This window comes from Mobula birostris, chromosome 27, assembly GCF_030028105.1.
Source record: "Mobula birostris isolate sMobBir1 chromosome 27, sMobBir1.hap1, whole genome shotgun sequence".
Classification (NCBI taxonomy): Eukaryota; Metazoa; Chordata; class Chondrichthyes; order Myliobatiformes; family Myliobatidae; genus Mobula; species Mobula birostris.
Window position 1 is genome coordinate 9,345,313 of NC_092396.1, and position 15,107 is coordinate 9,360,419.

Below are 15,107 nucleotides of genomic sequence, written 5' to 3' on the forward strand. Positions count from 1 at the left end.
GGGGTAATCATGTTTAGGAAAAGGGGAACGGAGAGAGACATTCTATAATGATCAGTAAACCAATTGTTTGAATTTAAATGACCAAGCCTGATGTCTCAGGGCTGGGTGTGTCTGCACCTGTGCCACCTCCCTACCCCAGCAAACCTTCTCTGCCACCTGTCCCACACCCCTCCTGCAGCACTCCACCCTCGCCATTCCTAACATCCTTTGCTCCTGCCAGATTTCCAAACTTGCTCTGCGCTCCATGTTGACAAATACGGTACTGTGCAAAAGTTTTAGACTAGCTATATACATGTGCCTAAAACTTTTGCACAGTACTGTGTATAAGTTAAATAACAAAATGATATCATCTTCCATGTCCCTTTGGGACGTCCAGAGCACTTTTCAAACAAATGTTTTTGAGGTGTTTGCTGTTGATATGTAAGAAATGTGGTAGTCGGAGCTCGGAGAAGCAGCATTAAGAGATAACTAGATGATCTATTTCTATCATATAAATGGGTCAGAAATATTGAGCAGGGTGCTGGGAATAAGTCTCCTGTTGTTTGAAATGCTACTGTGTCCTGCTCACCTAAGGAATCCAGATGGATCCTTGGGTTAAATCTCATCCGACAGATATGAACATTTGTATATGAACAGAACTTTTGTTCATCTTTTACTCTACTCCAGGGTATCAATTTCCAGTGAAATTGATTCTGTAAGAAAATATGTGATGCTATACCTTGTTTGCACCATCTCATTGCACTGGAAGAATCAAATAGTTGTCAACAGCTGATTTAAAGTTGATCATCTTTCAGTCTCCTAACTTTTTTTCTCTCTGATTGCAAAAGCTGGTGATAATATGATATTGCTTATTAGATGGGAGAGTTGAAACTGACGGGATTGTTGAATTTATCAAGACCTTTTCAACAACAGACATCAATTTGAGTCTATCCTTACAAACTACACCTTTAGGCAAATGAAGATTTCATGGAGTTCTAATGTAATTACAGGATCTTCGGCCCGACTGTGTGGCCTAATGATGAGCTGGTTCCATCTGCCTGCGTTTGGCCCATAGTCTTCTCAGTATTTTCTGATCCATGTACTTATCTAGGTTGCTTTTAAATGTGGCTAATATGCCCACTTCAGCACTATTTCTGGCAGCTCATTCCAAATATGCACCACCCTATTTAAACCTCCCACATCTGACCTTAAGCCTGTGCCCTCTTGTTTTTAAACACCCTCTCTCTGGGGGAGAAAGACAGTGCTTTTACCCTGTCCATGCCCCTCATGTTTTTGTGTACCTCTGTTTCCTACGTTCTCGGGAATAAAGTCTTAGTCTACACATCCCCTTCTTGTAACTTGGGTTTGGAAGTCCAGACAATATTCTGGCAGATCCTTTCTGCAACCTTTCTAGTTTACAACACCTTTCCTGTGACAGGGTGACCAAAAATGAGCACAACACTCCCAAGTGCAGCCTCACCGTCATTGTATATAACTGCAGTATACCTTCCCAAGTCCTATACTCAGTGGTGTCATTGATAAAGGCCAGTATGCCTAATGGCATTTTTCACCTACCTCTGATGCTGCTTTCAGTAAACTATGTACTTGGACTCCGAGGTCCCTCTGTTCCACAATACTCTTGGCCTAACTGCCCACTATATTGTCTTCCCAAAACACAATGCCGCCCACATTTCCGAATGGAATGCCATTTACCAGTCCTCGGCTCACGTGGACATGCTCTTCTCATTGCTACCATTATGGGAGGAGGTACAAGAGCCTGAAGAGAGACATTCAACGTTTCACAACAGCTTCTTCACCTCCACCATCAGATTTATGAGTGACAATGAATCCATGAACATTTCTTCAGTACTTTCCCCTCTCTTTTTGTACTACCTATTTAATTTATTTTTCTATACAGTATACTTATTGTAATTTAGTTTTTATTACTATGTATTGCAGTGTACTGTACAAAACAAATTTCACAACAAATGCTGGTGATATTTATTCAGATTTATGATTTATATACCTTCTTGATCTAGATCCCTTTGTAACATTTCATAACCTTCTACAATATCTACACCACCACCTGTTTTAATATCATCCACACACTTACAGTGCCTTCTACATTTATATCCAAATTGTTTATATAAACTAAAAATGACAATAGTCCCTGCACTGACCCCTGTGGGACACCACCAGACGTGGCCCTCCAGTTGAGTCATAGAAAACTACAGCAGAAACAGGACCTTTGGCCCATCCAGTCTATGCCGAACCATTTAAATTGCCTAGTCCCATCAATTTACACCTGGACCATAACCCTCCATACCCTTTCCATCCATGTACCTATCCAAACTTCTCTTGAATGTCAAAATTGAAATATTATCCTAGCAGCTCGTTCTACACTTTCACCACCCTCTCAGTGAAGAAATTCCCCTTAAATATTTCACCTTTCACCCTTAGCCCACGACCTCTAGTCATAGTCTCACCCAACCCCAGTGGAAAAAGCCTGCTTGCATTTACTCTATCTATACCCAACCACTGGGCCGCAAAGCATGTGCTACTGGGCCGCGAGGAAATGATATGAGTCAGCTGCACCTTTCCTCATTCTCTGTCACACACTGTTGAACTTGAACACCACCCCCCACCCCCACGTCGGCTGGTCCGCAAGAATATTGTTAATATTAAACCGGTCCGTAGTGCAAAAAGGTTCGGGGCCCCTGCCCTAAAGAATCTCTTGGAATTTTGCCTGGCCTTGCCTGCTAGATCTTCCTCATATCCTCCTTTTAACCACCTAACTTCTCTCTTAAATGTACTTCTACAGTTTTGTAAGTCATCGAGAGATTCACTAATTCCTAATTGCTTATGCTTAGTGTGTATGCCTTCCTCTTTACCTTAACCGAAGCCTCAATATCTCTCGTCAGAGTTTCTCAAAACCTGCCAGCTTTCCCCTTCACCCTAACAAGAATTTGAAGGCCTGAACTCTTGACATCTAATTTTTATGGAAACTATTTCCATAAGGTACCTTCTCATCTGTTTTCTTTCCCCATTTTCTCCTCCTGCCCTGTAGGTGGTGTCCTTTGCCCTGGAATGGCTGCTGGTTGCAGTGATTCTCTGATTGCGATTTTACCCCGGAGAAATGGGCAATTAACTCTGTGTGGTTTTTACCTGGAATTGGTCCCCACCAAAGTCAGAATTAGACACATTATAAAACTTATTTCTGGCTGCAGGCACATGGATGCAGTGAGCAGGCATAGTGCTGTATTTGTTGATTTGTGAATTGTCCTCAGTCAGTGATGCATTTGCTTCAGAATCAGGTTTATTATCACTGATGTATGTTGTGAAGTTTATTGTTTTATGGCAGCAGTACAGTGCAATACATAAAATACAAATTATAATAAGAAATATGAAATCAAATTAAATAGTTCAAAAAGAGAGAAAAACTAGTGTGGTAGTGTTCATGAGTTCATTGTCCATTTGGAATTCTGATAGAGGGGGAAAAACTGTTCCTAAAATGTTGAGTGTATGCTTCAGACAACTGTACCTCTTCTCAGATAATCGTAATGAATCAGGTTTATGTGGCATATCACTGGCATATGTTGTGAAATTTATTTTTTGCAGTAGTACATTGTAATACATAAAAAAAACTAAATTACTGTATATGTGTGTGTGTGTATATATATAGTGTGTGTGTGTGTAAATAAATAGTGCAAAAAGAAAACAAAAATAGTAAGATACTGTTCATGAGTTCATTGCCCATCCAGAAATCGGATGGCAGTGGGGGAAAAAAGCTGTTCCTGACACACTGGGTGTATGTCTTCAGGCTCCTGTATCTCCTCCCTGATGGTAGCAATCTCCTTAATGATGGGTGCTGCCTTTTTGAGGAATCGCCGCTTGAAAATGTCTTTGATGCTGGGGAGGCTAATGCCCACGATGGAGCTGGCTTAGTTTACAACTCTCTACGTCTCTTTCAGATCCTGTGCAGAGGCTCCTCTGCCCCAGACAGTGATACAACACTCAGTTAGAATGTTCACCATGATACATCTGTGGAACTTTGCCAGATTCTGTGGTGACTTGACAAATCTTCTCAAATGCTTAATGATATATGCTTAGTGGCCATTTTAGATATTTGCATTAATTAATTACCTAATGATTAGCCAATCATGTTCAAACTACGTTTACTATCAACGTGTGTATATATACAACCTTGACATTCTTCTCCTTACTGGCAGCCACAAAAAAGAGGCATCCAATATAACCCATTTTTTAAAAAAAATCAAACACCCAATGTGTGTAAATAAAAAAAAAAAGTACAAATGGTGCAAACAATAAGAAGTAAGCAAATAACATTCAGAACTAGAGTTCATGAAAGTGAGTTCACAGCCATGGCACCTGTTCATCACTGCAGCTGGTCCAGGAGCTCGTTAGTTGCAGACCACAGCCTCAGTTCGGCGCAAAGACAAGCAAACCTCGCCAAACAGTGAGCTCAGCACTGGCCCATTCCTTGTTTCTGGCCCCGACACCCTGACCTCCTCAATCTGGCCTGGTGCTAAAATCGGCCAAATATCGCCTTGTTCCTCACTCATGGACTAGCCCCTGCCACTTTGATACGCTCTTGGGCCTGGGCCCTGCTTCCTTGATTTAGCCGGTTCTCAACCTTTCTAATCTGGCCCAGCACTTAAGTCAGTCAAACGTGAGCTTGTTCCTCGCTCTTGGGCCCAGGTCCCACAGCCTTGACTTGGATCTGCAGCTTCAAATCAGCTACTGTCCGCTCCAGCAATGCCCAAACATTGGTTTGCTCCTTGATCTTGGACCTTGGACCGGGGCCCCACCGCCACACCACAACCATTCTGCACCTTTGAGACTTCAGTTCACACTGCAAAAATGGCAGTACATAAAACCCAGTTTCAAATGAGGAGTTACAGGCTATTGACTACAGTGATCATTATCCAGAAGAAGCATGAATAATAGAGCAATTTGCTGCCAGTAAGGCGATGCTGTTTCTCACCTATGCCATCTTAAACCAGACAACTAAATGTATAAAAGTGTGCAGGCATGGTCAAAAGATTCGGTTGTTGTTCAGATCAAACATCAGAATGGGGAAGAAATATGATACAAATGATTTTGACTGTGGAATGATTGTTGGTGCTAGATGGGGTGGTTTGAGTATTGCTGATTTCCTGGAATTTTCACGCATAACAGTCTCTAGAGTTTACAGAGGATGGTGCAAAAAAGCAAAAAACATCCAGTGAGCGTCAATTCTGTGGGTAAAAAAGCCTTGATAATGAGAGTTGTCAGAGGAGAATGGCTAGACTGTTCCAAGCTGACAGGAAGGCAACAGTAGTTCAAATTGGCAATGGTGTACAGAAGAGCATGTTTGAACGCACAACACATCAAACATTGAAGACCACACCTGGTTCTACTCCTGTATCTAATAAAGTGGCCACTGAGTGTAAAATACCGGTCCAGAGCGAATCCATACATTGGTTTTTAACTTAATTTCAGTAATATTTTGGCCCTGAAGTCCAAGTCAGATTGGATTTACGTGGGCCACGTACTATTGGTCGAAACAATAAAGCTTTTCAACAGAACAACCTGATTCAGCAACGTTTTCCATTGTTTCTTTGAGTAAATTATTTACACATAATGGCCTCCTTTGGAAGGTAAAGAATATGCATCATTTTTATTAAATACATTCTTCACTGTATTCAATTAAACCTCTTATTAGCATTGTGTCAGCATGCTGTCAAATGATAAAGGAGGCTTCCTTGTGTTTGTACAAAGGAAGTTTGAATACGTGGCACAAACAATACTCATCGGAATACCTGGAATTATGACAGATGAACCACCTGCGATTGAAGTCAAGTAACCCATTCATGCCCCTGAACTGCATTTGCTCTCACCACTTTCGCTTGATATATTGCAACCTTGTTTGCTTCCTGCACTTTTTTTGGTGTATTGTGAAACTCCATTTTGCAGAGCACTTATTACCCAAGAATTTCTGTACAGTAATTTCAATCAGTGTCAGTGGTAAAGCATTGCTGCCACTAACCTTTCCAGCATCCCACTTAGAAACAGACACAAAATGCTGGAGGAACTCAGCAGGCCAGGAGCATCTATGGACAAGGGTAAACGTTTCATGCCGAGACCCTTCATCAAGATGTCATCCCCACTTTGTTCTGAAATTTACATTTATGGATGGAGCCAATTGTTGTTTCATTGTTCACATGCAAGCATAAGTAATGGGAGATTTCTCTCTTTTGGTTCCAGTTATAATTAAAGCTTTGAGGATTTCTGTTATAAACACTGGAAATTTTGACTGTTTTCTTTTGTTGCATGGTGTGCAACAGTCTCTGATCAGAGTCTGCTAACCGCTAACTGCCACGTCACCTCAACATACTGTAGCAGTCCCCTGTGGCTAAGGGTGACTTTTCCCTGTCTATTAAATGTTGTAGCTGGGGAGTTCTGTGGGAGCAATCAGCCTACATGTGTGGTGTAAACACACATACACGACGGACTTGAGGAAAAAACAAAACACCTGTGAGTGTAACACCTGAGGGGACTGTTTGATTTATTTTTCAGTAAACTTTAGTCTCCTGTTGTGTGTTTTTTTTTGAGTAAAGTTGTTTCTGTGAATCCACCCATAGCACTGTCACCTCATGTTACAAGCACAGAAGCGGGCTATTTGGTCTGACTAGTCCATGCTGTAGTCAATACTATACGTGAGCCTCCAGCTCACAACTTAATTTCAACACAATTAGCAGTTCCTTCAATTCCTTTCTACCTTATGTTCCCATCCCACTTCCCATCAAGAGCATCTGGACTCCCTGACTTAACTGTAGGCAGTTGGTCTCTGGGTTATGAACAACTGACGGTCACCTCTATGCTGTACCGAGTTCCCATGAGATCCAACATACAGTGCCTTGAAAAAGTATTCAGCCCCCACAACTACCTGTATTTTCACACTTTACTGTCTCATCTTCTACACTTAAAATATATTGAAGTAGGATTTTTTGAGCTCAGTATAGTCCATCGTAAAAAAGTGGAAAAAATATGAAACCATTGGCATACTGCCTAGGTCAGGCTGCCCCTCTAAACTCAGTCACCGGAGAAGAATGGCACTTGTAAGAGAGGCTACTGTGATGCCAACAGTCACTCTGAGTGAGCTGCAGAAGTCAGTAGCTGTAACTGGAGATGAAGCTGATGGCTCCACAGTCTCTGAAGTGTTGTACAAAAAGGGTATTTATGGAAGAGTGGCAAGGAAGAAGCCCTGGATTTAAAGCATATCACTGCCCTTAGACTTTGCAAAGTATTACTAAGAAGATGCTGTTAAGACGTGTAAGAAAGTCTTGTGAACGGATGAGACTAAAGTGGAACCTTTTGGCTGCAACACTAAGCAATCTGTATGGCTTAAATCTAATACTGTGCAGCAGTGAGATAACACCATCCCTACTGTAAAGTATGCTGAAGGTAGCGTCATGCTATAGGGATGCTTTTCAGCAGCAGGGACAGGCAATCTGGTCAGTTTTAATGCGAAGATGAATGCTGGTAAATACAGAGAGATCTTGGATAAAAACCTGCTAGGCTCTGCCAGAAAGCTTAAACTGGGGAGAAAGTTTGTCTTTCAGCAGCACAAGGACCCAAAGTACACTGCTAGAGTAACCATGGACCGGCTTCAAATGAAGAAAAAAGATGTCCTTGAGTGGCCCAGTCAGAGTCGATTGAACGCCTCTGGCAGGACCTCAAGTTTGCTGTCCATTGCCGCTCTCCAACTAACCTGGCACAGCTTGAGCAATTTTGCAAGGAGGAATGTGCAAACCTTGTTCCATCATGTTTTGCAAAGCTAATAGACATATTCAAAAAGACTGCTGGCTGTAATAGCTGTGAGAGGTGGTTCAACTAAGTGGTGAGCAAAAGGGGATGAATACATAAATAAAAATTCTGACTTAAATTGATCAAAATCCTTGGTTGTAATATTCATTTTTATAAACAAAGGGTCGGGGGTTGAATACTTTTACAGGTTACTGTATGTATGTTTCTTCCAACAGACAACAGAACAAGTTTTCTTTCTCCACTTTTACTCATTGTTTTTTAAAGTCATACACTATGTGCTTTTGATATCATTAATTCCAATACTGTGGAGGTATAGTTAGCATAATGAGTGATTTCTGTATATTTTCCAATGGGGACAAGATCAACATATGGTCTACATTAAAAAAAAAGACCCTGTTTGTTACCCAGAAACAGCTTTGTACACATGGTGAAAATGAGTTCCAGATTCTGATCACACTTTGGATTAAGTAATTTCTTCTGAATACCTGATTGAATTTGTTAATGACCATGTTATTTATAACACCTGGATCTAGAATTTTTGACTTTTTCAGTTTTGTCAGAGAGTTGGTGACACCCTCACACAATTCCAGCAATTCTAGTGCTGGTGGTCAGTTCTGAATTCTACAGGAGTTTGAACATTTAAATTACTACCAGAACTTACTTCCAAATAAAAGCAATAAAAATTTTAAGCTTTGGTTGTGAACCTTTAAGATTCTCATTGCATGTTTAGAGAGGTGTAATTAAGATTGAAAGAGTACTGAGAAAATTTACAAGGAAGATTGAATAGGTTAGGATTTTATTCCTTGGAACATAGAAGATTGAAGAGGATATTTGATGGAGGTGTTAAGGTGTTTCACTTTCGGAGGAGAAACCAGGTTAGATCTTGCGCAGTGAGCGATAGAGCATTGAAGAGTGCGGTAGAACAAAGGGAGCTGGGAATACAGGTCCATAATTCATTGAGAGTGGCATCACAGGTGGATGGAGTTGTTTTTAAAAAAAAACAGGAATTGGGATGTTATGTTGAAGTTATATAAAACATTGGTGATGCTGATTTGGAGTATTCTCTTCAGTTTTGGTCACCTACCTACAGGAAAGATGTAAATAAGATTGAAAGAGTACAGAAAAAATTTATAAGGATGTTGCTGGGACTGAAGGACTTGAATTATCAGGAAAGATTGAATAGGTTAGAACTTTATTCCCTAGAATTTGGAAGATTGAGGGGAGATTTGATAGAAGTATGCAAAATTATGAGGAGGCTGAGTGGCACTACAACCAGAAGTCATGGGTTAAGGGTAAAAGGTGAAAAGATTAAGGGGAGCATGAGGGCAGATTTCTTTACTCAATGGGTTGTGAGAGTGTGGAACGAGCTGCCAGCGCAAGTGGTGCACGTCAGCTTGATTTCAACATTTAAGCAAATTTGGATAGGTACATGGATGGTAGGGATGGAAGGCCATTGTTCCGGTGCAGGTTGATGGAAGTAGGCAGATAAAATGGTTTCAGCATGGACTAGATGGGCTGAAGGGCCTATTTCTGTGCTGTACTTTTTAAAGATTCTATGTTGCCTGACAATTGCAGAATGTTGCCTTTTGGTTATTGTTTCTGGTAAATCTTGGATCTGTCAGGATGGAGGTGGACAGGAATTAGGGAATGATCCCACCTGCCATCCTTGCTGATTAGCTTTGCATAGTACAGGCAGTCCCCGGGTTACGAACAAATTCCGTTCCTAAGTCCGTCTTTAAGTCGAATTTGTACATAAGTCGGAACAAGTACATGCAGTATTATTTGGCGTCAGTTAGTCAAAGGTTTGTCTTAGTTTATAGTATATATTTTACCTTTCTATGCATATAAAACACTTAAGAAACATATGTATTTCAATAATTAAACCACTGCATTGCTTAGTAATAATTGTAGCTTTCATCGGGGCAGGACCTTTTGCATGCTCCATTATTCTCACTTTATCCTTTAAAATTGTTCCGATCATTGACCGACTGTAGCCTAACGCTTTTCCAATGACTGATGGCGTTTCACCTCTCTCCAGTCGCTTTATTATTTCCACTTTATTTTCAATCGTGATTATTTTCTGTCAATGGAACAGAAACACTGCAGATTCAGCAGCAGCCATGGGCGGTGGGTCCTGAGCTCCCCCGGGTCCTAAAGTCCACCTGCACTGAGACAGGTTAAATGGGACAAGTGGGGGTGGTGCTGACTGGAAAAGGGGGGTCAGAGTGAATCTTGCTAAGAAAAATTTAAGCCAAGTACAAAGCTACACACTCAACACAGTGTTACTGGCAACATGATTCCACTTAAAATGGCGGACGGCATTTTCCCTCCTCCGTTCATAAGTACGAGTTGTTCGTAAGTCGGACATTTGTAACTCGTGGACTGCCTGTATACCCTGCTTCCTTGTAAAGTTGATGGAAGATCCCGTGGTACTTTTTTTTTGTTGATGGAAGAAGTTCTGGTCCTATGGACAACATTTGTACTTCAAGCAAACCTATGGAAAGCTAATTTTTCAGTTGGTGATGTCCTATCTGTCAGTATGTCCCTGCTGTGCGTATGCTGACTTTTGGCTATCGTTCCATTTCAAAAATTCCTTGTTAGTGGGAAAGCACCCTGAAGGCATGATGCAAATATATTTGAGGGTTTTTGAAAGTTTAACACAGCAGCACAGAGCCGAGCTTAGATTCAGGAACAGCAGTTGATGGTGAGGTTTAGAGCAAGTTAGAGTGGCTTTGATGGTTGTCATTTTAGTTTAGACTTGGTCCTTGTGCTTGGATGTAGATTGTCTTATCCTCTGCTTGTTATTGGTGAACTTGAGAATTCAAGATATACCTTTGTAGTAAGGAGTAATGACAAGGAATGTATCCATGGCATGGCTGACCTCTCAGGACTAGGTTCTTAAAACAAGGAATTTGCAATTTCTTTTGTGCTTGAAGAGGCAGATGCTTGATTTTCAGGGAGATGTATATGAATTGTGAAATGGCTGCTTTTGTAATATTTATCACTTTGAATAACATGTTTATTCCTCATTACACTTGTGTGTGTTTTTTTAGTATAGTGCCATTTGAAATTTTACGAGTCATAGTAGAGCTCTGAAATAGGTAACCTTGAAGTAGACTAGAGCAATGTTTCTATTTGGTTACATAGCAACCCAAGTCTGTGTAGATTCTCAAATTGTTAAATAGACATGGTGTGAACAAAAGCTTCCATTGCAAATGACACATTGGAGCCATTTTTGGGCAGTCCAATGTTTGTTCAATGTCATGTCACAGCTAAGTTTTTTTTAAGTTGGACAAATTGGTAACACAGAGATTTGGCCATCTCGGAACCAAGTGAAATATCGCTGTAACATTTGTTGTTTTGCAGTAGTAGTACAGTGCAATACATAAAAATACTATAAATTACAATAAGAAACACATATTAAAATAATTTAAATAAGTAGCACGAAAAGAAAGCAAAAATAATGAGGTAGTGTTCATGGCTGGTTTATTCTTCGTTCAGAAATCTGATAGTGGAGGGGAAGAAGCTGTTCCTGAAAGGTTGAGTGCGTGTCTTCAGGCTCTTGTACCTTCTGTCTGGTATTAATAAGAAGAGAACAGGCCCTGGGTGATGGGGGTTCTTAATGACGGATGCTGCTTTTTTGAGGCAATGCCTTTTAAAAGCATTTCTTTCTTCTTGAACAGTAGGCAGTCTCTCAAGGTCGAGGATAACTTGTTTCCACTCTGGTTTTCTGAGTTACTAAGTGTCAATGAGGGAAACAGGCTCTTCCACAGGTGGGGTAGTAGGTGGCTGAAGAGGCAAGTAGCTTCTGAAATGGTGCTCTGTTTCTGGCACTTGCACGGGGCTTCCACAACCAGTGAATGGTCTCAATGCCAAAGTCAAAGTATGCCTATATTACCATAAACTACCTGGAGATTCATTTTCTTGTGGGCATATTCAGGAAAAGGCCCTTGTGGCTACGGGGGTCAGGGGGTATGGAGGGAAGGCTGGGGCGGGGTTCTGAGTTGGATGATCAGCCATGATCATAATAAATGGCGGTGCAGGCTCGAAGGACCGAATGGCCTACTCCTGCACCTATTTTCTATATTTCTATGTTTCTAAAATAAAGAAATACAACAGAATTTATGAAAAAACTATACATAAATAAAGACTGACAAGTAGCCAATGTGGAAACCAAAATTAAAAATAAATAATACCAAGAACATGAATTTGTTGAGTCCTTGGAAGTGAGTCTAGATTGTGGAATCAGTTTAGAGTTCAGGTGAGTGAAATTATCCACATTGGTTCAGGAGCCCGATGGTTGTAGGGTAGTAACTGTTTAATACCATCCTTAAATACCCCTTTGCCACTTTAATGTTCATTGGCCAGAGGTTCCCAGGAGCCAGTGGTGGTGTTATAGTTCCATAAGGAAGCTTTGAGCATATCCTTCAATCTTTCAGTTTGTCCATCTGATAACGAAATATAAAGTTATTGTGACAGAGTAATTACACAATTAGCTTTAAAAGGTGACGTTTCAAACACTGTAACCACAATTTAAAATTGAGCAGCTTTTGAATGTCTTTGATATTGATGAAATCACTTTAACTTCAAGGTCAAAAGCAGTAAAACCCACAGGAGTTGGTACATTGTTTTGTGCAACTGCTTTAGACATTGCAAATTCCCATTAAGGCCCAGTGCATGGGCAGTTTGGAGAAAGTTGCATGCTTCATTAAGACACCTACTTACTCACACAGGTTGTTGGTGCCACTGGATTTAAAAGTGTAACCATACCCTCTTCCAAGGTCCTTTCACTTTCTTTCTTGGTTTTAGATTAGATAAACACTAAAAGGCAGAAGAAAATAGGCAGGCTATGGTTTTCCTAGCAACTCTTCATTTCCTTATTTAGACATGAAATTCTGCTTAAAATAAATAATGGGAAGTCTCTTGGAATTACCATTAAAGTAGAATTAATCCTCGTTTGGTATCAAAATGTTGAAACCTAACGTGTTTATTCTCACTGCGCCTGGGTAATGTAGAGATGAGTTCTCACTTGTATTTGGCTCATACTTTGGTGATGTCACTGGGCCATGTACAAGAATGCTTATTCCCCATTTACTACTGCAGTTAGTAGCCACAGGAAGTGAAAAGATAGTGAGCCTTGGTGTGGAGTTTAAATTGTCCCAGGTGGTTCGGGCAAACGCACTGATGTCTTGATATGCTATGGCAGAGTAGTGGCGAGGTGCAAATCTGAAACAGATTTTCCTTTGCTACATTTTCTTTTGACACTGTGTTGTCTTAAGTGGAGAATTAAAGTTTTTTTTGCAGAAAAATGGAAGAGAACTTTCCTACCTGAATCGGAATCAGGTTTAATATCAATGGCATATGTCGTGAAATGTATTGGTATGTAGCAGCAGTACATAATTTAAAACCTTATTATAATTAGAAATATATATATAAAATGTAATTAAATAATAGCGCAAAAAAAGGAAAAAAGAATGAGGTAGTGTACATGATTCATTGTCCATTCAGAAATCTGATGGTAGAGGGGAAGAAGCTGTTCCTGAATTGTTGAGTGTGTGTTTTCTGGCTCCTATACTTCCTCCTTGATGGTAGCAATGAGAAGAGAGCATGTCCTCGGTGAGGGGGGTCCTTAATGATAGATGTTGCCTTTTAGAGGCATCGTCTTTTGAAGATGTCCTCCGTACTGGGGAAGCTAGTGCCCATGAGAGAGCTGGCTGATTCATTACCAAGTTATTAGCAAAAGTTAATTGAACCTGACAGATAGTTGTCAATGTAACAGAAGATGCCTCTACTGTTGAAAGGAAAGAAAATGGTAAAACTAAGGGAAATGGGGTAGATTCATTGTCTAGACTCTAGAGGCAGGTTTCCTGCTCCAATAATACTTCTAATTTTCTACCAAGTACTTCGTCCAGCCTTCACAGAATTATGTTCCTAACTGTAACATGTCAATCAGGATGATGTAGTTCAGTTTACAGGCCATCCTGCAGATGATGCTCTAACCTAATATTTATTCTGTTTGCAGTCAGAGTCGCCTCCAGCGAGGGAGGAAGGTGTGCCAAGGGAGCAGCTGGTAAGTCGTCAAACATTCTCGAAACTGTGTTTATGGAAAGTTTTCATGACAATAGCCTGCTCATAAACACAATGTTTTAGATGAGAAATTACTTTCTCGAAAATTCCACAGAACTTCGAGTCTTTGTTTACCATGTGCCAATCCGGGTGAAATTGTGTTATGCATTTGTAAGGGACCAAACAGGCACTGTTGCTTTATCCTACAAAAACAAGTTGTGACGTTATTGAAGTGCCACTGTTTTTTTTATTATTCCTATAAGAAATCCGACTGCCACTGACAAAGTCTGTGTTTACCGACTACCAACTATTTCTTTGGTGTTGCTGCCTTGAAAAACTAAACTCCTGTGGTGAAGGTACTTCCACAGTAATCTATGGTAGAATTCCATGATTTTGACTTTGTAATGGTGGAGTAATGATTGTATTTCCAAGTCAGAGAGGTCTGCATATGGGATGTGTGTTTTATCACAGTAACTGTTAGTAGCCACACTACTTGCTTGGCAGAGCTAAGGTGCTAATGCAATGCCCTCTATTTAAAATCAATGATTAGGCCCATGTGGAGCTTTGACAATACTGATTTAGCAATAAGTTATCAGCAATTTTAAAAATATAACCTTTAGATACAGATTGGTGTGTTTTTTTTACTTTCAAGAAACAAAATAGGTTGAGAGATTTGTGTATTCTCAGCAGGCTTCCTGCTCATTATGCCATTGGTGTTTCGGAGAGCATTGAAGGTCCTCCATAACTAGTGGTTACCAGGGCTTCCTTCATCATGTCAGTTAACTTCCTCTCGGTTTTTACTCCTGTCAGTCATGCAACTCCCAGGTGGAGACTCAGGAATACCATCGCACTCGGATGTAAGAGAATTCTTCATTGCTGTTTCTGTAACAATTTTGTTTTACCAGCCAGGGTTTGTTAGTCCATAGCTGAACCCTGAACCTGGAGGGCCAGTGGACCCCTCTTAGTCTGTCCTCTACCCTTTTGACCTGTTTTGCGTGGGGGACCCTGCCAAGTGGCAAAGTACCAAGGCCTTGACTCCAGCCAACATGGCTTTCCAGGTCTTTGAGGCACACAAGCCTCCAAACCACAACAAGGTGTGGTCCTCTTGGAGAATTCTTAGCAGAAAATGTACCTTTTGCTTTGATCGGGATGTCTTGACATGAAACAGAAGACCAGCAAAAATAGTTGCTTTGCAGATTTTACAGAAGTCCTTGTCCCAGATATTATGCTAA

At 40.6% G+C, this 15,107-nt stretch overlaps 1 protein-coding gene across 1 annotated transcript in view; it reads left to right on the forward strand.

Annotated features, from left to right (window-relative positions):
* pex14 (peroxisomal biogenesis factor 14) overlaps window positions 1-15,107 on the forward strand; it is a 347,718-nt gene that overhangs the window by 35,553 nt on the left and 297,058 nt on the right. Inside the window, exon 2 of the mRNA XM_072245373.1 lies at window positions 13,832-13,879. Coding sequence (XP_072101474.1) covers window positions 13,832-13,879 — 48 coding nt within the window. The remainder of the gene's footprint in view (window positions 1-13,831; window positions 13,880-15,107) is intronic.